The sequence below is a fragment of the Leptinotarsa decemlineata genome, unplaced genomic scaffold (assembly GCF_025532065.1).
Source record: "Leptinotarsa decemlineata unplaced genomic scaffold, Ldec_3_MD MMD2_P_RNA_scaffold_5, whole genome shotgun sequence".
In the NCBI taxonomy this organism is placed as follows: Eukaryota; Metazoa; Arthropoda; class Insecta; order Coleoptera; family Chrysomelidae; genus Leptinotarsa; species Leptinotarsa decemlineata.
In genome coordinates this window covers 14,422,881-14,449,566 of record NW_027412532.1, presented here as the reverse complement: position 1 = coordinate 14,449,566, position 26,686 = coordinate 14,422,881, and the positions used below count along the sequence as shown (strand labels likewise).

Sequence of the window (26,686 nt, the reverse complement as noted above, 5' to 3'; positions counted from 1 at the left end):
TTGAAATTATATATTTTTTTAATAATATTTGAATTATTACAGACGGAATCGTCGTGATTAAAATGAATTGTGCGAGTATAAATAAATAAAATGAAAATTCTAGTTAGCATCAATAACAGATTCAAGGAGTTGATTGAGTGAAATGAGAAACCAATAAAAAATTATAAAATATACCCTTTCAAAGCTAAAAGCATCTTTATATAAACTTTCTTTTTAAAATACCGAAATTAGTTTGCTAATGAACTAACTGCAATTGACTTATAACTGAAAATAAATTCATATCCAATATTTTTTTCAGCTATCTACAATAAATATCTGTAATGTCATTTTTCCAGTAATTTCTAAAATAATACAAGTTAATTGCGACAAATATGATTATAGCATCCCTCAAAGCAAAACGAATTTCTCTACTCAGACCCCACTAATTGACCTAAGCGGAGAAACACCTTCACCTTGTGATTGTACTTCTGAGGTTCTTTCTTATCCAGCTGCCCAGTTATGGCGTTTGTGTAAACATGCTGCATTATAAACCCGCACACAACGTCTGAATTCACATCCAAATCATCCTTGGGGGTTACATTCAATTTTATGAATGCTTTGTTGGATTTTCTCCATTTAACTAACCTGAAAATAATTGTTAACGATGATAATTTAAACAGATTTCATTTCATTTACTTAGTATCATCCTGTATGTTATGGGTATCGCCAGAATCATCATATTCGGCAGCATCGTTTCTTGGCGGAAGAATGAAAGTGCTGGAAGGGATCTCGACTTCACAATTCAGTTCCTCTTTTATCATTCGGGGTTTTACAGAAATCGAAGGTGACCGGGATGAAATGCTGATTAAACTGCTAGGTTGACTCAATAAAGAAGGTAAAGACATTTGTTGTTTCTGAAAAGGTAAAAAATTAATATTCCCCTTTGAAAAATCATGTAACAGATTCGTTCATGAATTGATTAGAAGTTAATAAAGAACTGAGCATGTATCCACCTGACTATTAAAAAGGCAAATCAATCCGGACTGCAATTTTCCAATTTCTTCATTATACAGTAACAGACAAAAATATTGCATATTTTATTTCAAGCTTTGATTTCATTATTATTTCTATTTGTCTGAATCTTTAAGCAGTTTTCATTACTAAATAGTATATGCTGAAGTATTTAACGTATATTGATGGCCAAATAATCCAGATTTATTTATTTATTTATTTACGGTATGTCCATTACAGCATTGTACAAGTTAATATAAAGTTTGCAGTTCTGAATATGTATACCTACAAAACATAATTTCACTATAGAGAAAAGCTATATACATTTATTTTAAATTGCGGTCTTATAAAATATAAAAATAAAAAGAATAAAAATAAAATATATACACACACATATATATATATGAAATCTGAAGTTTTCACAGATAGGAATATGCTGAACTGGTTTTTCGGGTATTTGATGTATGTGATATTATCTCTAATTTCACCGACGTTTCGACAAAATCTCATTTGTCATTATCTAGGTGTGCTGTTACGTGTTCAGAAGTTTTGTTGACCCTGCTCAACTCACTTCTTACTATACTGGTAAAACTCAACAACATTTAAGTAGTAGGTAGTAGAGAGTTTATGGACACTCTATATCTGAACACGTAATGAATACCGTTTTACCAGTATATATATATATATATATATATATATATATATATATATATATATATATATATATATATATATATATAAGAGAGGGAATAAGAGAATAAGGAGATTACTCATTCAAACAGCATCATAAGGCCAAGTGTATGTCTTTATTTTTTATATTTTTTAATTCTCGTCTGAAATTAGAATAGGGTATGCCGAAGTAGTTCAAATCTACTTTATTTGCATTCCTTACCATTGTTGATAAAGGGCTGTGGAATCCAGCATATTAATATAAGTTTGATAGTGAGGGTTCCATACCACCGACGCATATTCCAAGATTGAATGGACAAATGCACAGTAGAGAACTTTAAAGGCATTGACTGAAAGGTCTCTGGATACTCTCTTGATGTAACCTAGCATCTCGGTGCTTTCAGGGAGATCATTATAATGTGTTGAGAAAACGATAGTTTATCATCCAATAAAACCCCCAAGCCTTTTATTTGAGATAATCGTTCTAGGTCTAATGAATTGATAGAGTATGAAAAGTCTATGGAAGTATGATTTCTATTGTAATTTATAAAGAAGCATTTATGGAGGTTTAGATCCATTCCATTGGAATTGCACCAATGTACAAGGTTATTGATTTCACTCTGAAGTTGATGACAATTAATTTAATTTTCAATAACTTTAAATATTTTTAAATCGTCAGCAAATGGTAGAATTTGAGAATACTCAATACTTAGGGCAATGTCATTGGCAAATAGGTTGAAAAGTAGGGGGGCCATAGTGACTTCCCCGGGGAACCCCAGAATGAACTTCAATACTATCTGAAGTGTAATTGCCAATTTTAACCCATTAATACCCACCCAGATATATAAACTTAACACACTTTTAGAAGAAGTAATGGAATAGACTAGTTTTGATAATAATCTTCAATCAGAACAAGCAACAACGACGACAAAATGAAAGTTCTTTGATGCAACAGGACTGGTTTTCTCCCCTAGCTCTAACGATAGCCTGCATCCTCCTGGGCATACTCCGCAAAAGGTCTTTGATGGTGTCTTGTGGAATTCGATTTCATTCTCCCTGTGCAGCAATTCTTAATTCTGCAATGGAGTTACGAGCTGGATTTCGTGCTCGTACATGTCTTTTTAGGATGTCCCAAATATGTTCTATGGGATTTCCGTCAGGACTGTTTGGTGGCCACTCCACTGCCTCAAGTCCAACAACTTCAAGATACTGGCTGACTGTTCTTGCAGCATGTGCACGAGCATTATCATTCGTTAGCACGAAATTGTTGTAACCAATGTTGTGTATGTACCAGTCAGCATCTATTCTTAAATTTATCTCTATAAGCTCGGTGCGACTGTCCCAACTAATGCCACCCCACAACATAATGGAACCTCCACCAAAGCTAACGTTATGTACAAGATTACATTCTGCGAAACGTTCTCCAGATCTTCTGTATACTTGACCACGTCCATCTGGTTATCATGACTGTATTCTTGTTTCATTTGTGAAAAGAATTTTTCCCCACTGATGGATTTTCCAGTTGACATGGGCTATGGCAAATTGTAAGCGTCTAGATTTGTGAAATGGGAGAAGCCTAGGAACTCTGTCACGGCGTTTTGGATTTAAACCAACTTCTTTGTGTCTTCTTATTACTGTTTTGACAGTTATGTTAACTTATCTTGCGCCCAGTAAATCATTTCTGAGATGCGGAGATGTGTTCTCTACAGTTGCATAATGAAAAGTAACAATAACTCTGTACACCTGACAATATATTACAATATTTCAGGACATAAAATTTATTTATTCCATCATTTATATTATTATTATTCCACCACAAATCGACTTTTCAAGTGAATCAAATGGATTGATTCAATTACTTAGGTGTATTAACCTCAGGAATCTTGAAAGTCAACTAATATAAGAAACGGCCTTAAAAAAATTAAGGAGCGTTGTCAATATTTGCACTACAATTAGAACAGCAGAAATTTTTGCAAAGACGATTTTGAACATTACAAGATTACTAATATTACTAAAAACAACTTAGTGTAGATGAATAAGCTTGCTCTAGTAAAGCAAGAAACATTGAATAGATACAACCCTAACAAACCAAACAAATGGGGTTATAAAATATTTATATTCGAAATGGTACCGTCTGATGACACAGCTTAAAGAAGTCATCAAAACTTTTGGAGAAAAGGCACTTTGATTGAACGAGTTCAGTTTATTATTGGAGAATAGCAATTCATTGAAACAGAGAAAACACTCAAAAGAGATATGCTGTCGTCAAAAGTAAGCAGAAGTATCAATGGAAAAATACTGGCTGTGATTGTGGGGAGGATTTTTTTGGCCCCGAAGAATAGAAAAAGCTGAAGTTACAACTTTTACTTTACAGGGACAAAACCAAAACTATGTTTGATGCACAAGTTTAGACAGCTCAGAGTTGTCATTCGTTGGATTTTTTTCTCAGATTTATACAGACTAACCGAAAAAGTGATTGACACCTAAATAAAAAAACATATCTAGACAATGTTCCACCCAGAGGCACTAGATCCTGACCAACTGAAATATTTTATAATTGGGGCTGATATTTTCCACAAAAAAATATCTAAACCAGATTTATACGACTTTATGCTTTAGAGGTGATATATGGATGCTCAAAGAATTGAAAAATAATACTTTTTTATAGATAGCCGCACTAAAAATATTGAAGGAATTTGATGAGAAAAATTAAATTTCATTTCAAATGCAAAATATCAGGAACAAGCAGAATTTGCTCGAAGTGGAATTTTATATTCAGGCCTCAGTGTTTTTATCTATTACAGAATCTTGGTTAAAAGACTTTGAAGCAAGTATAGTCCCAACTGATTTATTCATGCGAGTGCTTACTGTTGCCTCCTTATGCTAGGCAAAAACCAGGAATGGTTTCGGAAACTCTATTTTCGTGTCCTATTACCTATTTCAGTTTTTAATTAATTATTCAGATTTGCCATTAAAAAACTTTTGTAAACGAAACTATTTTATTTCATGTTTATGTAAATGTTTGAGTTAATAAATAAACATACTCAATCACCTCAATTATTTTTTAAACTTTGTTCCTTTTTTAAACAAGTATTGATAATGCAAGTAGTTTTATTTGAGTCGGAAAAGTTCCAGATTTTAGAAAATAAATAAATATGTGACAGAGAATTGGCAATAGAAAATGGAGACGCCTTTTGAAAATTTTGGCTGGTAAATTATCTCTCCTACCACTGTTTTCATTTTTTGATCTGACGCTTCTTTTTTCTTCAAAAGTTGCTGGAAATAAAATAATAGATACATATCTTCGAAAGCAGCACTTGAAACAGTGATTCTTTTGCTACTTGAGAGCCACCTGACTTATCGGTTTCTTTCTTACAGGCGTTAAAAAAGTTTGTTTTGAATGTGAAATAATGTCAATGTTGTTGATTGACTCATGACATATTCAATATAGTACAAGGGTTCTCTGATATTAGTCTGTTGCAATTTCGCTACGGGTTGCACATGGGTTGCTAACTACGATCCATTTCTAAGGAGCTATAGGCTGATTCTTTAAGCTTATGCCTCATAGCATTGGCAATCATTTTCGTCTCGTTTTATACCACTCGATGTTTACCATTTGATTTCATGACAATTTTGATCCTGTTTAATGTCTATTTTTGATACAATCTTAATGTTTTTCACACTTTGAATGTTCTTGAAGTATCACCAATATAACTTTTACCATACGAACAAGGTATCTTATGAACCCAATTTGTTTTCTTCCTATGTCGTTGGGTTCTATGTGTATCTGTACAATTTCTTAGTAAATTTTTTATAGGCAAAATTAATAATTATACGACAAGTTACTAACAAATAGTTTTTTGTGAAAAATACTTTGAATTTTCTAATAAAAATTTTCCGGTTCTACACTTGTATAAAGTTTTCCATAACAATTTCAATTTTTCTTAGATTGTGAAAGGTGAAAATTCCTAGAAAGGTTGATGGAAATTGATGTTTTTCACAAAAATGACTTTCAATATTCTGTCATAATCTATTTATATGAGTGTATTTTTTTCACATTCAATATATCTCTTTACAACAAGAATTTTCTTTAATTGAAAACTTTTTTCAAATTTATGTAACTTACATTCATTTTTCTTCTGTAAGTTATCCAAATATGTTTCAGCATATTTTTTCTAGCATTTTTGAAACTATCTTATCTGGTTTGATGTTGTTACAACTAAAATGATATTTCCATTTGTCATTTTAGATGTTTCACACCAATTCTAGACATTTTTATCTTGGAATTTTCAGCAATTTATATTTTATTTTATGTGAATCCTTCTTTATCATATTTTCCCAGATTTCAAATGGTAACTTCATTCTCTCATAAGAATTTTTTTTATATGTTATCCTTAACACACAACATAATCGAAAATTGTCCAATGTTTCCGGGTTTATTAGCTACGGTCTGCGGATTTTTATACCTGCATCTAATAAATCCGGATGCATCGGACAATTTGTTAGACACCGGCCTTGAATGTCTACACAGCATGATATTAGAAAATGGTTGATTATTGATTTTCATTTCCATTTATAACTCATCAACATGTGGATGCCTTCAAGATGAAATAGAGGAAATCTCTCAATAAAAAATCATATTCATGGGAAAAAAATTGTTATGTTTAAGAAAATGAAATGTTTACCTCTTGTATGGACAAATGCTGCTCCATATCATCTATAACTTCCTCAATTTTCGTTTCTTCTATTTCCTGTTCTTCGAGATTCAATTGTAAAAAAGTTATTGTGGTTTGGTGTTGAGAAGGATTGGTGAATTTTAAAATTAATTCACATGATTTTCCAGCTCTCAGAGGCTCCACAGTCACGATACGCACTTCAGGAATGTGATAACTGAAATAAAATTGTGTGAGACAAACATTAAAAAAATAATGTAGTAAGTTTATAAAATGTCTGCTGTATTGAAGAAAAATATGTATTCAAAAAACACTTCATTTTGAGATGTTCACTAAACAGTTTTACAATAACGCAACACGTGTTTTGCCAAACGATGGATTGTTCGGGCGTGTAAAGACAAGTCGAAGAAGCCATTATAAGGCGAAACACGTGTTGAGTTTTTGTAAAACTGTTTAGTGAAAATCTAACAGTAAAGTGTTTTTTGAATACGTTATGGATTTGTGATGCACTGTTTGGAACCTTTGGTGTAGTAATAAATATCACTGGAGCTTATTCCCAACACCAAAGCGTTATTTTAACACCTCGACACGTGTTTCGATCACCAAGTGTTCATCTTCAAGAGGAAGATCAAACTAATCATACTTACAAAGCTATTCCTATTTATACTATAGATACCTGTTTTAGGTACTTGTGACTTGAGTATCTTAAATTAATTTTACAATTTGCCTTATCTACTTGTCTTCACTTAATTTTACAATGTGTCCTTATGTAATGTCAGGTAAATCTAATAAATAAAATATTATTTTAATAAGCTATATAATATACTATTAGGTATCGGTCCACCATCGTTATTCATAATATTATTATGTTTACTTATTTGTACACTCTCATAGGCATTTAGATGCCTGTTGTTATTAACTTATCTAACTAATCTTAATGAACTGAAGTCTATGGAATGGTTTTGTTGCAAAATATGATGGGCGACTACTGATTTTTCAGGTCTTCCATATTTTAAATGTACTTAGTAAGTACTTAGCACACTTATGTAATATTTTGCAACAAAACCATTCCATAGACTTCAGTTCATTAAGATTAGTTAGACAAGTTAATAACAACAGGCATCTATATACCTATGAGAGTGTAGAAATAAGTAAACATAGTAATATTATGAATAACGATGGTGGACCGATACCTTATAGTATAATACTATATGGCTTGTTAAAATAATATTTTATTTGGTAGGTTTACCTGACATTACATAAGGACACATTATAAAATTGTGAAACTGAATTTTATATAGCTTATAATATTTCAATTATTAGATTTACCTAACTATTACATAAGGACACATTGTAAAATTAAAGACTAGTAGATAAGGCAATTCGTGAAATTAATTTTATGTAGCTTGTAATATTTCAATAATTAGATTCACCTTACTATTACATAAAGACACATAGTGAAATTTATGTAAGATCAGTAGATAAGGCAACATGTGAAATTAATTTTATATAGCTTATAATATTTCAATTATTAGATTTACCTGACTTTTAAATAAGGACACATTGTAAAATTGATTTAAAACACTCAAGACGCAAGTAGCTGAATCAGGTATCTATAGTATAAATAGGAATAGCTTTGTAAGTATGATTAGTTTGATTTTCCTCTTGAAGATGATCACTTGGTGATCGAAACACGTATCGAGGTGTTAAAATAACGGTTTGGTGTTGGGAAAAAACTCCAGTAATATACGTTATGGATTTTCATCAAGTTTCGGCCAATTCCATTATATAAAATATTATGTATTTGAAGTATTTATTCAGATGTTAGAATCGATAGGGTTTGGAACTGTTTTGTTAGCCATTTGGCGATCTTACATGTAGAGGAACCTATGTTCGACTGACATAACAATTCTTTGAGAAAATCAAAGATGTAAGTTTGCAAGATGGTAAGATTTTAGTATCTTTAGACATATCTTCCTTAATTGAATAGAACTGGCTGATACTTGATGAAAATCCATATTAAAACTAATTAATACAGTTTATTGTATGATTTTCACTATGAAGGGTTTTACAAAATCCGCGATACGTGTTTCGCTATAGCAATGGCTTCCTCAAGCGTAAAAATACACAGTAACCCACTCGTAAGAAATTTCATGTATTGGTATAGATATGTAGATGATGGACAGTTGACTAAGTTTTTGAATTTCATCAATTCTTTCCACCTTTCTATCACATTCACAATGGAGATGGATAAGGACGACTCTTTAAATTTTTTTGACTTGACAATAACAAAGTTCACAACAAACATGATTTTTCAATTAATCGTACACCAACACATACAGATATGATCATTCATAATTCGTCAACCCACCCGTATCAGCACAAAGTAGCAGCTTTCAACAGTATGATCCACAGTCTGATAAATGTGCCAATGTCAGAGGCGAATTTCAATTAGGTACTGAACATAATAAAACAAATAGCCGTCAACAATGATTAAGATACCAGTCTAATACATTCCCTATTATCAAAAAAGTTATACAACCAAGCTATGAAGGAAGTTAACCCAATTCCTAGAGGGGATACAAGTTATAGAACCTTAACCTACTTAGGCTAACCCACTATAAATATTTAAAATTTTCTGCACAACAAAGGTGTAAATATTGCTTTCGAAACCAATAACAACTTAGGCATGCACATCAAGAATAAAAAAGACAAAAGTTCAGTTTCAGAAAAATCGGGAGTGTATAAATTATCATGTGGGTCATGTCCGATGTTTTATATAGATCAAACTGGAAAAACGTTCAAAGCATGCATCAAGGAACACAAAAATAGTTTTCAGAATGGAATAATCAATTCCACATATACCACTCATTCAATGACAGAGGAACATGAGTTCAACCATGATTTTAAGCCCCTCCATTTCAAGAAGAAAGGTTTGAAACTCAACCTGTTGGAGAGTATACAAGTAGGCATACAAGTAGGTAATATGTTAGAGTATAAAATAGTTGTAATTTATAAGTAACTTTTAGTTTACGCTTGAGGAAGCTATTCTATAGCAAAACAAGTGTCGCGGTTTTTGTAAAACTTTTTATAGTGAAAATCATACAATAAACTGTACTAATTAGTATCTTCTTTATTTCCAAGTGTCTTAATTTTAAAAACAATTGAAAGAAAGAAATTTTATTGATGCTTTACACTCTTCATGTTTACACAAGTCAGGTGGGAATATACTAGTAAAATAGGTAAGTTATGGTTATAATTTCATCTACATAATATAAAAGGTTTGAACTTAAAGATAGTTTCAAAATATTTATGCTCTACCTGTGTGTCACTGCAACATCGGCAAAGAAGAGACCACATCATCAGACAGGATTTCTTCAATGCTATAATACGCTTTTTTGATAAGTAGTTTTTTTATTATTTGTAGGAAACTTTTAGTAGGGTTAAAGCATATATCTTCAGGAATTTTGTTGAAGAATATTGGACCATAATAATTTTTATAATTTCTGATTTTAGACAACCTATGATACTTTAGAACTAAATTATTTTTTTGTTGGGTATTATGTAAATGAGTAGTGGATACATAGTCATAAGTTTTTATATTGACTTTTATAAACTTAATACATTCATAAATGTATAGTGACGGTATAGTCAAGATACCAAATTTTATAAATTTTTCTCTAATATCCTCCCTATAAGTAAGAGAGGGCATATATTGAATAGCTCGCCTCTGAATGCCAAAAATTCTTTCAGTATGTGCCGAGTGACCCCAACAGAGAAATGCATACAGAACTAGTGACTGAAATAAAGCATAGTAATCCTTTAATAGTACTGCTAACAATTTTGGCCAAGTTTTTTAGGAGATAAGTTACCCTGCATAGTTTTTTCGCTAAATAATCAACATGAGATTCCCATGTTAAAGATGAGTCAAGCATTACTCCTAGAAATTTCACATTTGACTTCAACTCCATGTCATGATTTCTAAGAGAGAAAACAATATAGTCAGTTTTTGAGTCATTTAAGCGAAGCCTGTTACAGTTGAACCAATCATCAACCTTCAAGGGTTTGTACATTGCTTCTTGTAATAGTTTAATGAATATTTCAAACCTCAATTACCTCTTAGAAACAAATGAACTTTGTGGTGAAGTAGTCGAAAAGTTCATCCAATTCACACAAATTTGTAAGAATCATTATTGCTTTCAGTTCGCTAACCGTTTTTACGGTATAAGGGAACGACAATGAGCAACACGTTGTTTCCTTTCATGACTAATCTGTCATTAGCAGATTTGAAAAAAAAGAAAGAAGATAACTTCACATATGCGGATAATGTATTTTCCATTTTCGACTGGAATAGGAGTAAGGTAAGGTATTTTGTACTTTGACTTAACAACAGATCTCAGAATGAAAAGTTTACGTATGAAATTGAAAATAACGAAGAGCTACCTTTTCTGAATGTTCTAGTTATAAGAAATGCCAGAAAGGGTTTAGAATTTGATGTGTTTATTAAGAATACTAGCACTTTCAGATACATCCTTGACATTATTTATTCCTGCTATCATTGTTTAAAAAAATGGCGGGACTAAATTTCCTCATAGGCTTTACAGTTTTCATTTTTCAAGTATGTAATGATGAAATAAGAAAAAAAAAATTATTGCTTTTTTTTTGGTATCAACGACATCGGCTGCTTTGGTGATTAATCTTGAGTTATGGGTGGGCAAGGTTGATAAATCCTCGAGACCCCTAGGGATCAGGATGACTATTTAATGTCCGTTAGCGATGTAACGTGCAGAATATCTAACTTCAACTAGATGAAGTCTCTCGTGAAAAATATCTGGAAAGAGTTAGGATCATGAGTCGGGCGCACTAACACTTGCACCAATTCACAGTTGAAAAAATTATTGTTATTATTTGTCCAGAAAAGCGATTATTGGTCAGAAACTGGATCCGAAACTCCAACCCATTTGGAGGGTGTGTCAGCATAATTAACCAATCAAGAGCAACCTACATAGCATGTTGTCTTTTTGACCTCTCACAAAGAATACATTGAAAAATATTTGGCACATCAACCATTTCAAGTAACTCTGAATAAATGAAGACTTTCAGGTCTCAATAACTTCAAAGAACTGTCATCAATATTACAATTTCTTTAAAAATCATATCTAGTAAAACTAGACTTTTTGGGTCTTCCAAATTCAATACCTTACGTGTGTTCATTGAAACAAATTTCAGTTGCTTATCCCATTTGACTGATATACTTTTTTTAATTATCGGTAATAGTAGTTTTTTTTATATTATTCGAATGTTGATAACTTTTAGTAATACATGTTAATTTGATAGTATGAAGTGAAAATACTTACTAAGCAAAAAGCTGGATCTTGAATTTTACTGAACTAGGATTGTACTCAGGCTTACTGACATTGTGCTCACAAGTCTTGCAGCGCACAGTTCTTTTGATCGATAGCTGCTTGTGCACTGGAAAGAGTTTGTCCACTGTTGTCGGTTGTGCTTCTGGTTGCAATAGTCGTTGCTCTATAGTAGTTACTGAATACAACATAAAATTTAGATATTATACATGTTTATGAAACACTTGCAATGCCAAGGTGAGATGTATGTAGGCGTTTGTTTCGGTGCCAAGCAGCTTAATCATGGTTCAGTGACAGAAAATAAATGATCCTACACCTTGCGAATGTTTGAAATTAGTGAACATTAAAAGTATTGCTTCTGGCCATATAACTGATTGGGTTAACATGTTCTGTATTTTCATATTCAAGGACAGCTCTATGCCAGAAAAAATTATTATTTAATGGCATATCATTATTTACCCATGTTAAAAAATATTGGCATCTACATTTATCCATTGGTATCTTAATATAAGTTGATTTCATATAAATGTCATTTGTTAATAACAAACTTGTGAGACGTTGAAACAAATTAATACCCCAATAGTATAAGCTGATTCATATACATATGATAAAAGGAGCAAATAAAATAAATGAACTAATTTAATCATCAAAATTGATGATCACATAATAATTACACTTTTTGCATCCACTTATATTTTTGCTTTGATTAAGTCTGTGCCAAAGATTATCAAAAATTAAAAAATGGTAAAAAATACTATTTGTAGAAATTTTGTCGCAACTGTTCTAACATACATATTGCCAAAACTTCTTTGCTGAGAATAAATATCATAAACAAATGTTATATTATTTAAATAATAAAGGGGGTACGAATTATAGAGAATTTGGATAATATACTCAACATTCAAATTGATGGGAAAAAGTGGTTGTTATAAAGAGTTTTCAATGTAGTTCATTGTGTATAAATGTGTATATCATAATATATCATGTCTATTATGATATACACAATTCTATACATCTATTGGAAATATTTTTTTAATGCAATGGATATGCAAATTCAGTAATGATATTTTACATGACTTTTACAGACACAAATTCAATATTATAAATTAAAATTGTAGATATTTCCACATAATTTAGTCGTAAGCAGAATAATTTATCTTGATACAACAAAAGGATAGGTAGCTACATATACTGTATACTTAATAACCTGATAAAGAATAAGAGTTTTGAAACTTTAGTTTATATGAAAGAATTAATAAGCAACAGTAATATCTCAGCTGTTCAAAAAGTGTAAATTATATTCTGAATTGCCAATTTGCCAATCATCACTTCATGACATCTACAATACATTTTACCATTTTCTATCATTCTGCATAACTTTTTAGGTTCTGAAGCACCCTGAGTTCGCAACGTTTTATAATCCATTTCCCGATTTGATTAAAAAGTTACAGAATCACCATATAAACATTAGCTGCCAGTTTCTCAAAATTCATCAATTTACAAAACTAAAACTGATAATTTTGTAGATTCTCAAGCAACCTTGATTTCACAAACTTTTTCATTTTCTCCCCTTCAGAACAGACTCACTCCCTAATTTGAAAATATTATGTAGTATAGCTAATGTTTGATATCTCAAAGGCTTTTGACTGCCTAAATATTGAGTTTAATCTGAAAAAATTGGTTATTTGGGAATTAGAGGTACCTTTTTAAAATGGTTCATTTTAATCTAACAAATAGGAGCATACTTATTAGATTAACAACTTTCAGATGAATAGTGTCTTTAGGAGCAACTCAAGGATCTGTTCTTCGAATCTTGATTTTTCTACTTTTTGTAAATGATTTTTCAAGCCATTTGACCACTGGAAAAGTCACCATGTTTGCAGATGAAACAACAATCACAGTATGTCGAGAAACCCATGAAGAGCTCTACAAGAACATAGAATAAGGAAAATAACTTTTGTATGATTTCTACTAATATTTTTATTTGTTAGAACCAGTTCCGATTCATTGAACAATTTTGAAAAAGGTTTAATAAACTGAAACCTGTAGTAACAATTAAAATTCTTGATAGAAATTCAACAAAAGTTATTTTCATCATCTTAAATTCAATATGAATTTCTTAAAAACAATAATAGAAGAACAATAATATGACTGTTACTGAAATGGAATTATGGTTTCAAAAAAATCGTCTGACTTAAAATAAGGATAAAACGCTTTTTTTGAATATGAAAATAGACTTTGTAAACAACTAAACAAATCATACTAGGCAATTCTCAGAATGAAATGAATTTTAGATAGAACAGGGCTCCTGAAATGATATTATGCTTTTGCTTGCAGCCACATATTATTTAATATTGCAACACAGTGAATTGCAATTGAACACAAGGGAATATTCTCCTTACAAAAAAAGATAATAAGAGTCATGTACGGTTTTCAATGTAGAGAATCCTGTAGAACCACTTCTCACATATACTTTAACACAGTTTTTTTATATTTAATGAAGTATGTTTTGTTTCAAGATGTAAGATGTTAAAATAGACGAGTCATTTTTTTTCACTGTACATCGTTGAAAAATATGGTTTTCACTAAGCCAAACGTGAATAACTTTTTCCCAATTGAATCAGCAACAGCCTTATTTTTAGAAGATATGATATGATTTAGTCTAAATTCTTACTTTCCATCAAATTAACTGGTTCTGTGAAAATGCTTTTTGGAAGTTTTTCCACTTCTGTTTTAGCCTTAGCTGGTTCAGGTTCTTTAGGTTTGCTCTTCAGAAGGGGATGAGTTAAATCAGCTGGAAGGCCAATACGCTTTCTCAGAGCTGCTGCCGTTACACCAGTTCTGTCCTGAAAATAGTTGTGATATTATTATATCTACCTCGAAAGTAGTTAACATGAACAACAGTTCATTCAGAACTCAAAAAAAATATAGTAAAATATTGTACACTTCTGAGACCCACTGGGTACTCACAGTATAACTCAAATATTTTCCTCTTTGCTTTTTCTTGTCCTTTTCTTGTTGCTGCTTTTGCGCTAGTACAATGGCCTTATACATGTCAAGCAGTTCTTGTAAACGATATGAATGGACGTTCTCTCTTTCAGGCCAGCCTCCAGTAACTGAAATAGTATTTTCATTATCAGATACTATAAGTGGTGAATGGCCGCAATAATACATTTGGCTTTCTACTTCTCCATCTTTGTAGAAAAAAATGTGACAAACTTCATACATTATGTTGTGTTGTGTTTCTGTAACGATATCTTTTTCTACTCAATACGAAAAATTGATTTGTGTTATTCAATGTTCGTTCATTTGAAAATAGTTGTTTTGAATGGGTTTTTTTTGTTTTAGTTCCTATCTGAAAGAAACTTCTCGCACCGATATACATTTCTTAGTAGAGTTTATTTTGAACTTAGATTTCTTTCCTTATTTGAAAGTTTCCCGTACTTAGTTTTTATATGAAGATGGAAAAATAGAAAACCATGCTTTTTTTTCAAAAAATAATCTATCTAGAGAAATATCATCTTTACGGATTCAATATTCTAAGTGGAGTAGTTTTGGTTTTCAGTTGCCGTACGGAAAATTTCAAAATTTAGATCATAACGCCAACTTGCTTAGTGTAATACATGTCAAGAAGAGTGTTGCAGTCCTAGTTTGTGGGAGCAATGTTTGTGTTCGATTAAATTCACCTGTGGATTGGTCTGGTATACCAACATCCCTTGAGCTCCATCTACAAAACTGACAAGACAAATAGTACATTTTCTTGGGAGTAGCTTTTGCATCTTCTGGATCGGTAGGTGCTTTAGAAGAAGCAATTCTAGTAGACAACTCCTGTTCGCAACTAGGACAGACATAACAATTCCCACATCTGTTTTTCTTCACTCGGGCCTCTGAAGATGGAATGTTCTCTGAACATTTCCCACAGAAATTTGAATCGACCTAAGGGGATAAGCAACTTTTAACTATTGACAAAATATTTAACGTATAACTACCTCATGACAAACGCAAAAACTACATCGCAGTTGCGTACAATATCTACAGAAATATAGAAAAGATATTGGCTTCAAAAGACCACATGAACAGGCGTATTGGACTACTTCTGGTCCTGTTATATATGACATATCTGGAAAGTTCTGATATATAATGTAAAAAATTCGTTTAAAATATATTTCCAACAAGAAAGTTTGAAAAACTCAAGAAAGATATATATTTTATAACCAATAAACTTTTGACAACTTTTACTGTCAGTGTCTGGCAGAGTGCTGTCACTCTGTCTGTCAAAGTCTCAGAGTAATAAAAGACAAATTACTCTGAGGTCAAAGTAAAAGAGACAATTTACGTCTAGGCAAGTTCTTAAATGCAAAAAAATGGTGGAGTGCTTTATTCAATAGAAATTTTATAAACTATGCATTTTATTTGATTTGTGTGTATTGAAATTATTTTCAGAATTTTTTATTATTGCTAAAATCCCATCCATCATACTCAATCTGCAAACATCACTAATGGATTCAAGAGTATGGTTCGAAAGTAATCAAAGCTATTCAACACAAACAGAAATTTTGACAGGGACATGAATTAATGCTCATTTGCGAAACAAATTCGATTGTTAAGTTGAAAACGGGTATTAATTGTCGCTATTGGGTGCTTCAACATTTTGAGTGCTGAGTCACCGTATGTAAGAATACTGATATGCTCAAATCGAAAGGAGTATATTTTTAGGGAGATCAGTTTTTGAGAAAATTTTCAAATTTTCACTTTAAATTTGAGTTTAAGAAAACATTGTAAGGAATATTTGAAAAATATGTATTGCATTTGACAAATGAATGGTGAAGGCATTCGATATTATGATAAGAAAGTTTCTTGCTACTCGATTTCTTACTTTGAAGCTGAACTCCTGTGAGAAATGATATTCAAAATTTGAAAGTGGATCTCCCGCCAAAAATTATCCTAACCTAACTAATAATGGTCAACGTTCAATTTCTTGAGTTATGATTTTGGAAGGCATAAATGAATAGTAAATGAGCGAGGAACGAAAAAAGAGCACGAACATAATTCAAAACTGTAGAAGTCACTATTATAATGAGACTCTAAATAGTTTCAGGGAATTGAGGAGGTTTGAATAGTATCTCAGTAACTTAATTTTTGTGCACTGAAAAAAAAATCAAATGGATGATTCTTTAGTAAATGTGGCTGCAGAATTCGACGAAGACTTTAATGAATTAGATGCACAAATTGCGGGTTCGTTTCCAACATGTTTGGTTTGAAAGTAGTTGACAATGTACTTTATTGAAAGTTTTCAAGCTGACTTCCATTGTCTATCTAAGAATGGTTCATTGGTTAGTTGATGATTTACTTATAAAATTCCCGCTATTGTAAATGTAGGTTCAATATTTGGTCTGGAACATGATGGGGAACAGTTTCAAGCAAGCGTTTGATGAGGATTCCTCTGTATTTTTACTGAGTATCGTTTGGCTCTTATTGAGAATTGCATGGTAACAACTAAGACGTTTCTAATTCAGAGAGTTGCCATTCATGAATGGAAGGTAGCTGCGTAATGGAAAAACCTATTTACTCACTCACATTATATTTTATGAAATGTGTCATTTTTGTATATAGGAACCTTGATACAAACTTAACCATTCACGATCGGAATGCTTACGTTGCCACTTCTAAAAGTTCCTTCGCATGTCATCAATTTTTATAACGAACAGACTGCTACTGTCTATTAAGAGATCAAAATCTTGAAAAATGTTCAGTAATAAAGTTGAAAACTTAGTACTGGACAAATGTTACTACAGCCATAAGGAATTTTCAGAGGATATTTTTACAGAGGAATAATTATATTTTTCCAAAAGCTGTGTTTTTGTACTTGGGTTTGCTCCTTTTCAGTTTTCTAATGGTGACTTTATTTGTAAATGAATGTTTTTGGCAAGCAATATTGTCCTGATTTTTATTTATTTACTTTGTGTTTATATTTCTAAACTCCCACTTGTACTGATTATGCCAAAGCTATTGAAAAATCATTATTGAACCCACCTATATACTTCACAACTGAAATATGTTAGTTTGACAATGGAAGTCCAATCCTTCAACATTTATTTAATTGTTTATTAAATTCTTTAGGTCCTTCCACTTCAGATCCAGGCCAAAAAACAGGCAAAGTTTCAACAAAAACTCACAGTATTTTGGTAAATCAAAAACAAAGAGGAAATCCATTACTCAAAGCTATACATAATGTTACTTGGGAATATGACGATATTGTTCCAGATTATCAAATGGGTCAATCAATATGTGCCTTATTTTTATCATTACGTTATCACAATTTGAATCCAGATTATATTCATGATAGACTGAAGAAGCTTGGACAGATGTACCAGTTACGAGTTTTACTTGTTCAGGTTAATTATTTTTATATATCTTTACTATGCAGAATATACATTGTTAATGAGATTTTCTGGTTTGACAAATATATTGAATTCTCAGTAGAAAGCTACATAGTTTCATAAAGCATTTGTCAGTTGGTGAAGATTATTTTTTTGTAGAGAATAGTAAGTTTTTATTGATTAATGTGATGCAGTGTACCCCAAAAAGTTGGTGTGCTAATATACAGTTTCATCTAGTTAGGGAAAGATGCTAAAGTATTCAGTAACTTCTTGTATTATGTATTGATATAAAATTTTATACGGGGCAGTATATTCAATCCATTCAAATATATTTGTTGCATTAGACAAATTTTTTCAACTTATTCATTTGTAACTAGATTTCTGTAAAGGTTAATCTCAATCGTCATGTGTGCATTTTTTTATAAATTACGTTTCAGTTAATTTTGAAGACAGAATGGATTTGACTCCTAAAACGTTATTTCTCATACAAGCATCTCTTGTTATTTAGATGTGTGCATTTAGAATATGACTAGTTGCTGAATAATTTGTTATCAGATGAAACCTGTGCCCAAAAACAAAGCATTCGTGATCCAACAGCAGACAGCGCTGTTTCGAGCCACCATAGGTCTCATCATGGTGCTAGGCTGAACCACGAATGCATTGTTGGACTCGACTGTCCTCAAAGGGCAAGCCAAATGACATCTTCCCTTACAGAGATGATATTTATAGCATATTTGCAACTGTCCTTGAAGGAAATGTCTAGGTAAGTAGAGGCAAAGACATCTCTCACGAAGAAATCATTAATAGAATGGACAAATTTATCTCAATTTGAAACTATAGAATTATTTTATTTTGGCACATAATAAATGTGTCTGTAATAGTGTTGTTTCTATTTTTTTACCCTTATAAAATCACTTCCTCCCACTTGCTGAACTCAGATCGCCTGTAATTTATTTTTCCTTTAATTTTTATCATATTCCCCTCCCGTGTTAGGAATCCTTAGCTCGCACAAGTTTTGACTTCTGATGGTTGTCGTTCGTAGGGGTGTGACAGCTGGTTAACGGAAAAATAGATTTTAAACAGATTCTCTATGCTGACTAATAATGAAATTTCCTTTTATGATATCCACAAAGAATCTTGAATGAAGTGTATTCATAAAAATACATTTTAATCCTCGCTTATGGCACATGGGATAACAATTTATCATAATGTTTTTTTGAAATCTATAAATATTTCAATCAGATTTATTTTTATCTGTCAAATTAGAACGTTCTTGATATTTTTTCTCTAGGTTGATATCAAAGATCCTCATCATGTGTTGAAAAATTTAACAAGAATATGCATCCTGGCTGATTTAACCTTGATCTTAGCTTGGAGTTCTGAAGAAGCCGGGAAAATAATAGAAACCTATAAAATTTACGAAAATAAACCTGCTGATAATATTAAAGAAAAGAGTGAATCTTCTCCTCATTTGAGAGTAAGTAGCAAGTATTTGGGTGTATTGAATTATTAGGTGATTTTCAATTTTTAGCTTATTCAGGCTTTAACATCTATAAAACCAATCAACAAATCTGATGCCATGGCTTTGATTGACAAATATAAGACTCTGAAAGGTATTTTACAAGCAAGTGAATTTCAAATCGCAGAAATGCCTGGTTTTGGGACAAGAAAAGCCAAAAAACTCTACAGCACCTTGCATACTAAATTCTGTAAGTGATGATGTAAGTAACAGAGAAAGAAAAAACTAGAGTCCAAGACTGTTTTGTCCATTTGATAAGATCAATACCACTAGCGTATTTTTTATAGTAACAGTTGGTTAGAAAAGCAAATAAATATTTCACCTAGTGTCTATTTACTCAAATTGATTATCTCCAAGTAGCAACAGAAGGCCTTACATAAAATTGATTTTTTTCTCAACAAGAATGTTGTGATTGATGAGTGAATAGCTTAAAATCATTTTATTTATTGTGGAATTTGTCAGGTTATTTAATCTTTTAAGTTTGTCGAAGTGTTCTAAAAGCCAGTGCAAATGAAAGTAATACTTCGAGCCAATTAGTAGTCTATGTACTATTTATAAATAAAAGGAACTCAAAAAGTACAATTTACTTTGTTTTTTATTCTTCTTATATCGAGTTTTAAGACAAACAAATTGATCGCTTTTGAAAAAATTTTCTATGGTTAACGAAAAAAAAATATATTTTTTTTATGATAAAACTGAAGATTGACATAGTACAAATACTAGTAAAAACTTCACTGTCACTTGTGATTTCCACAATGCATGTTTTTTCTTCGTGTGTTGCTCCTATTTCTAACTTCACTTTTGGTTAAAATTGACAAATACCATTTCATAACCAATAATTGAGCTGAAGTTATGTGGCCCCATGCATCACAAACAGAAAGAGGTATGGAGACAGACCCATGTATATGGTTGCCAGATTTCACAACTATTCTTTAGTTTCATGAATGAAAAAGGGACTCTGCCACACATACTCTTCAAGTCATTTGGTTTCTAGAGCAATAATTTCTTTGAAAAATCGTGAGAGATATCTTCTGAATTATAGGAAACTTCCTCATAAAATCTTGAAATCATATTCTATTTATGCATTTGAGAGAACTTAGGTATTTATTACTTCTTGAGGAGTTTATTATGAAACAATGTTAATTGTTTTTAGGAAATTCAAATAAATCTCTATGAATGTCACTCTTGAACTCAAATTTGTCTAAGTTTCAACATCAACTGAACTATATCCCTGAGGAATTTGCATTTTTTTTGTGATTATTATATAAATAAATTATATAAATTCAGAATTTATTTTTCATTTATTTATTTATTTATTTACAAACTCTACAGACCATGGCCCAGTTACAGAGTAGGAAAGGTAAATATCACAAATAGATTTGTACATACAACAAAATGATCAAAAGTTTTAAAAAAAGAGAAATAATTTCATACAACCTATTTCTGAAACTAGTAAGATTTTGAAAGAAGCTATCACAGTCATTTCGTACATTATTATAGGAATTGCACATAGCATTTAATGGGACATTTTGATAATAATTTGTTCTTGCCGATTCAATATAAAATGTGGGAAACGATCTAGTTTCACAAGCAGGTACATTGAAATTGATTTTTGATAGAAGACAGGGATCATCCACTTCACCATGCATCATCTTGTATTAAGTATGCAAATACTCTTCTTTTCTGAAGAGTTTGTATGTTGTACTTTTCAAGTAGCACTATTTTTGAAATATAAAGGCCATTGTTACCTGTTTCTTTGAAGTGAAGATATCTCAGGAACATGTTTTGAACTCTTTCAATGCTATACTTGTAACAATTATATTGAGGACACCAGATAATGGAAGCATATTCCAAAATGCTTCTGATAAGAGTGACATATACAAATGTTTAATGCAGGTAATATTGTTGAATTGCCTAGAGTTGCAAACTACAAACCCATACATCTTTGAGGCCTTGTTTGTTATATTCAGTATATGAGATATAAGTGATAATTCATATTCAAAAGTAACACCAAGGTCTGTTAATTCTCGAGTTCTGATGAGTTTTATACCGTCCATCTCGTAGCTGTATGTTATACTGACTTTTTTCCGCGAGAAGGTCATAGTTTTAATTGAAGGGGTTATATTTTTAGTAGTGATTAATGTTTGGGAAAAAAAGTTTTTGGCTTTCTACTACGAAAAACTTTCTTTCCCAAAAAGGTCATAGTATTACACTTTTCAACATTGAATAACAATTTGTGCTTTTTTGAACATTCAGTGATATTATTCATATCGTTTTGTAGATGTACACAATCTTCAACTATTAAAATTCTTCTAAAAATTTTCAAGTCATCTGCAAACAATAAGTAGCAAGATGATGTGATATTTTTTACAAGACTGTTGATAAATAAAATAAATAACAAAGGACCCAAGTTGGAACCCTGGGGAACTCCAGACGATGCAATAAATGGACTAGACTTATGTTACTTTGTGATATGACATGGTTTGAGTATGAAAGTATCAAAAAAAAAGTTAGGTTCAATTTTAACAGTTGAAATGACATCATAACTTTGGGAAGAATATTTTATTAATACTCTGAAATGTGTATATCTTTTATGGAAATATTTCATGATCTTGCAGTCAGGACACTTTGTCTAATTTCCACTAGTTAATTTTATTTATACGACCCCATTATCAAGTATAAAACTAACTTGATAATGGGGGTTAAATCCAAAACCGGTCATATAAATAAAATTAACTAGTGGAAATTAGACAAAAGTGTTTTTATTCATTACATTAAAGTGATCACAAATTACCACAAAATAAACAAGTCATCAATCACACATACTTGTAGTCAAGGCTATAGCATCTGCAAAGCTTAACACAAGTTAAAAAAAAAACTATTATCTGGCGAAGTAAAACTATATTTGATCAAAAATAATAATCTGGGATGTACAAAATGTAAAATTATTACAAAATGTTCAATAATTTCTAATGGAAGCCTAATTAGAAAATATACTGTTATTTGTGGCAGATCAAGAAAAATCTTGGCTAGATTAAGTTATATCACAGCAGCATATTTATGCAACAATCTCAAGCTATCTGAACTTTCAATTACCTAATCCAGTGTAATATTTAAAATAAGTTCTAATGGAAGCTTCATTTGAAAGTATCTTGGAATTTATTTCAAATCATGAAACACATTGGCTAGGTTCCTCTACCTCACTAATAAAGTTGATAGATTATTTCATGAATTCAAGTTATATCACAGCATATTTATGTAACAATCATAAGCTATTTGAATTTACAAATAACTACTAGTAAAATATTTAAAATAAACTATTCATTTTTAGTTTTATCTGCATCTTCCTCTAAAGATTTGATTTTACATGTATATGTATTAAAAATATACAATGAAATCATAATAGGTATTACTGAGAATATTATGACAGCATTATGCCTGATTATATTGCAAACAACCCCAAATAAAAGAGGCATTGATAATCCTGCTGCTAAACCTACACAATCATTCAAAGCATTTAAACTATTGTTTTTTCTGTTTGAATATAGTTTTTCCCAAACAGTGTTTATGTAATTTCTTGCAAATATAATGGGGATACAAGCTAGGGCAAAAACAGTATAAACAGGAGCATAGCAGGCTGCTAACAATGAACAAAATGTTATCAACAAACCCTGATAAATTAGTATCGACATCGGAACATGTTCGTATTTGTTTTTTAATGTAACAGCCAAATATGTTGCTATATATGTTACTGCGTTCATATAGGAAGTAGTGTATCCCACAACTGAAGCATCAGCATTAAAATTGTATATTAAAATTTGGGGAAATTTAGCAAAAAAGATCGTTACACTGGAAATGTAGAGATATTTCAAAGCCAACAAGTCCCAGTTCTTCTTGTAATTAGATTTTCTGAATAAAACCATGGTTTTTGAAACTTGTTCAACCGTTTGCTCAATTAAACTTTTATCAGCCCCTTCAGTTGGAATGTCGTCTTTTTCTTTTGGAATGGCTAATACGAGGCCTAAAAATTGTATTATATTTATATGTTCATGAAGTAACGATTATTTACTCAGACGATTCTGAGGATTATATCAATTTGTACAGTGATAATGTAAGAAGTGCCCCCTTCAACTTTTGAATCGAAAAACATATCATGTTCAAACAAAGATTATGTAACAAAAAAATGTTTTTTTTTTTTTAAATGAGAAATCAACATGTTCATCACTTGTCATTGTCGCTATCAACTTTGTTTTAAAATTTAACTGGGGTCTTTAAATTCTCCAACACTTTTGACAACGGACCATCCTTTTCCAAGTAACTAGCAGTTTTATATTCTTTTAAAGAATCTATAAAAACGGTAAATATAAAAAAAATCAATAAAAATGATATTCAAACCTCACCCCAGTGTGTTTACAAATTCATTCATAACAGTATGAAGGTACCTCTTATTCTATTCATGAGTTTCAGAATGGACTGCGGTTGTGTATATACTTCATATTTTACAAAACCCCACAAAAATCTAAGGAAGTAATATTCACTAGATTATTATCAAGAAGTTGGTTAATGTTAATTCTTATTGGGAGAAATGAAAGTTGAAAGGGGGACTCTTTACCTCAGCTCTCAGAACAAATGTATCCCGAATATTTACTTACAAGCACTTAAAAGTGTCAAAAAGGCTGCCAAAATGCAACTCAAAGAAAAGCCAATATTAAATAAACATCCAGTGACAATTGGTCCTATGAGAAATCCAGATGATCTCAAAATATTGCATACCATCAAATGATAATCAACCTCATCTTCAGATACTTTCTTCACGAGCAGATCTTTGACAATGTTTTGGGTTTGGTTTGTTAAAGCTGAAATATTCATTTCACAGAGGGTTTTTTTCAAAACTGAGTAGATTTTGTACTTACAAAATAGACATCTGGCAAAAATCGTAAACCAATAACTTCTAGTTAAAACAAGCAGGACATGTGAGACAACACCAATACTGAACATAGTGAAAAGTGCATCTCTTTTGCCTTGGGCTTTGATAAGGTCTTTCTAATTGAAAAAGAAAATCAGTACGTCATTTAAACTTGATTTTATATTCTTACCGCAATATTAATTGATATAAGTTCACATATGAGAGTAGAAACTGCCAACATTCCAGTGGTAACATTATCGCCACCAAGGACCATCAAATATGGAGCAAGAAATGCATAAATTAGTCCAAAGCTAATGGAATCCTGAAAAATTGTATTCAATTTCCTGGGTCTTTCTTAACAAACATGTCTATAAATACAAATTTGAAATGAATTTTTCATTAAGAAAATCAAATAAAAATTGGAATACTCACAAAGAGGGTGATAAGTTGTAACTTCAATATTAATTTTTCTGTGTCCATTTTAGTTTTGTGAAAAAAAGTAGCTTTCAAAGTATCTATAAGATTTTTAATTGTTCAATACTGTTGCATTTTCACTATTCCAACAAAATTATTTCCTGGAATTGCGGTTTCAAGCACCAATGGTCAAGGCAAGATTAAAGAACATTATCTGTTCAGTGATGGTTACATGCTTTAATTGAATTTCACAATGTTTAAAGTAATTAGTTTTATCTGATGGTATTTACATTTTGAATTTCTTTAACCAAATCATATTTGCAAAAAATGACAGTAACAGGGTTGCCAGTGCGCTCGCTCCATATGTCAAGGACAAATTTTTAGAACCTTGCATAGACTCGCAGAAGTAAAACTTAAGTTCTATGCTAAACGAACTTAGGTCTAGATTTGATAAAATCGTCAATACAATTTTATATAAGTTGTTAAAATGTATTTGAAAACGATAAACATTAGCGAAACAAATCAGAATAAACGAAATATGAAAACGTAATAGGTTCTGAACTCGAATTTTGAATTAGGTGTTTTCTTGTGTTTAATCGTATTTGAGCGTGTATTCAAAAACGATTAGTAGTGACGTCATTAATTTTAAGAATCGCCAGAATGGAATAATTCAATTTGTATCAGATGCCAAATTCAATAATAAAAGCAAACTTTTCGATTTTCTCTAACCTCAATTAGAATCAGGTTTATTTTGTACATAATTACAACGTATTTTATAAAAAGTTTTCAGCACTTTATAAACTGTAACGATCAAAATAAAACAAACTGACGTAACGCAATTTCAAATTTCGTTTCAAAACCAACCTCCCGCTAGTTTTGAATCATCATGAATACGTTTCAAATCATAGTTGATGTGAAGTCATTGTTTCAATGCCAGAATGAATGTATTTCAATCAAAACATTCGTACTGTTTCAATCAACAATGGCTGGGCAAGGAATATTATCTCTACAAACAAATACATTATTGGAAAAAACCATTGATACTGCTTCACTTGTAGATAATTCAGTTGAGGCTCATAATTGTGAACAATTAAAAGGTGGTTAAAACGTCATGGGCGTCCGTAAAAAGGAAAAAAAATGAGCTGATTGAGAGGTTAGGTATCAGCATTTGTTTACTATACATATTAAAAAAAAATGGATTTACAGTTTTATTCTTATTAATGATGTCAATTTATTTGATGTAATTGAAAATGTATTTCAGTTGACAATAGTATTACTTATGGAACTAATAAATAAATCAAGCCTTCAATATTTTGAGGCTGTACATATGACATTATTAATTAGACAAATATGTAAATACTGAATTGAATATGTTCAGTACAGTAATTTTTATCAGAGAGAAATATTTAATACACAACATAATACATATGAAATTTACAATCAAAAATGCAATAAGGAATAATGACGTATGTTGAAATTCCTGATAGCTTAACGGATCAGGGTTTTGTTCAGTTGGACCACTTTCTCCAATGAAATGTAGTGAGCAAATATAAGTATCCTTGGTAACATCATCAATAGATTTAAAGCCTCGGTCACTCCAGCCACATTTTTTAACCCATAATTCACATTTCGCACATGTTTTAATATGTAATTTGCTTGATGATTTAATTATTTTTTTTTGCGATATTCAAGACCAGGCTTTGGAAAATTTATAAAATAGTACCTATGTGTTGGTTTTGAATGATTTGTATCGTGTATCACTTTTACATACT

The 26,686-nt window shown here is 31.1% G+C and overlaps 3 protein-coding genes across 4 annotated transcripts; 1 reads left to right on the top strand and 2 right to left on the bottom strand.

Annotated features, from left to right (window-relative positions):
- On the bottom strand, positions 1 to 15,950 carry DCTN4-p62 (dynactin subunit 4). Its single transcript, XM_074169596.1, has 8 exons — positions 15,685 to 15,950; positions 15,382 to 15,631; positions 14,666 to 14,811; positions 14,370 to 14,541; positions 11,690 to 11,873; positions 6,345 to 6,549; positions 676 to 893; positions 1 to 624 (listed from the first exon to the last, which is right to left on the bottom strand). The coding sequence occupies exons 1-8, from the start codon at positions 15,811 to 15,813 to the stop codon at positions 408 to 410; spliced, it is 1,521 nt and encodes a 506-aa protein (XP_074025697.1). The 5' UTR covers positions 15,814 to 15,950; the 3' UTR covers positions 1 to 407.
- Positions 15,951 to 16,566: 616 nt separating this feature from the next.
- On the top strand, positions 16,567 to 24,450 carry Ercc1 (DNA excision repair protein Ercc1). Its single transcript, XM_023170719.2, has 4 exons — positions 16,567 to 16,930; positions 17,816 to 18,090; positions 19,367 to 19,552; positions 19,607 to 24,450. The coding sequence occupies exons 1-4, from the start codon at positions 16,858 to 16,860 to the stop codon at positions 19,790 to 19,792; spliced, it is 720 nt and encodes a 239-aa protein (XP_023026487.2). The 5' UTR covers positions 16,567 to 16,857; the 3' UTR covers positions 19,793 to 24,450.
- LOC111514469 (major facilitator superfamily domain-containing protein 9) lies at positions 22,476 to 25,256 on the bottom strand. 2 transcript variants are annotated; one of them, XM_074169593.1, is made up of 5 exons: positions 24,933 to 25,256; positions 24,691 to 24,868; positions 24,508 to 24,637; positions 24,247 to 24,450; positions 22,476 to 23,615 (listed from the first exon to the last, which is right to left on the bottom strand). In XM_074169593.1, the coding sequence occupies exons 2-5, from the start codon at positions 24,772 to 24,774 to the stop codon at positions 22,912 to 22,914; spliced, it is 1,122 nt and encodes a 373-aa protein (XP_074025694.1). In that variant the 5' UTR covers positions 24,775 to 24,868; positions 24,933 to 25,256; the 3' UTR covers positions 22,476 to 22,911. The 2 variants fall into 2 exon arrangements, with proteins under 2 accessions (XP_074025694.1, XP_023026479.2); XM_023170711.2 differs by having other exon boundaries at positions 24,691 to 24,822; positions 24,933 to 25,255.
- Between the last annotated feature and the right edge of the window lie 1,430 nt (positions 25,257 to 26,686).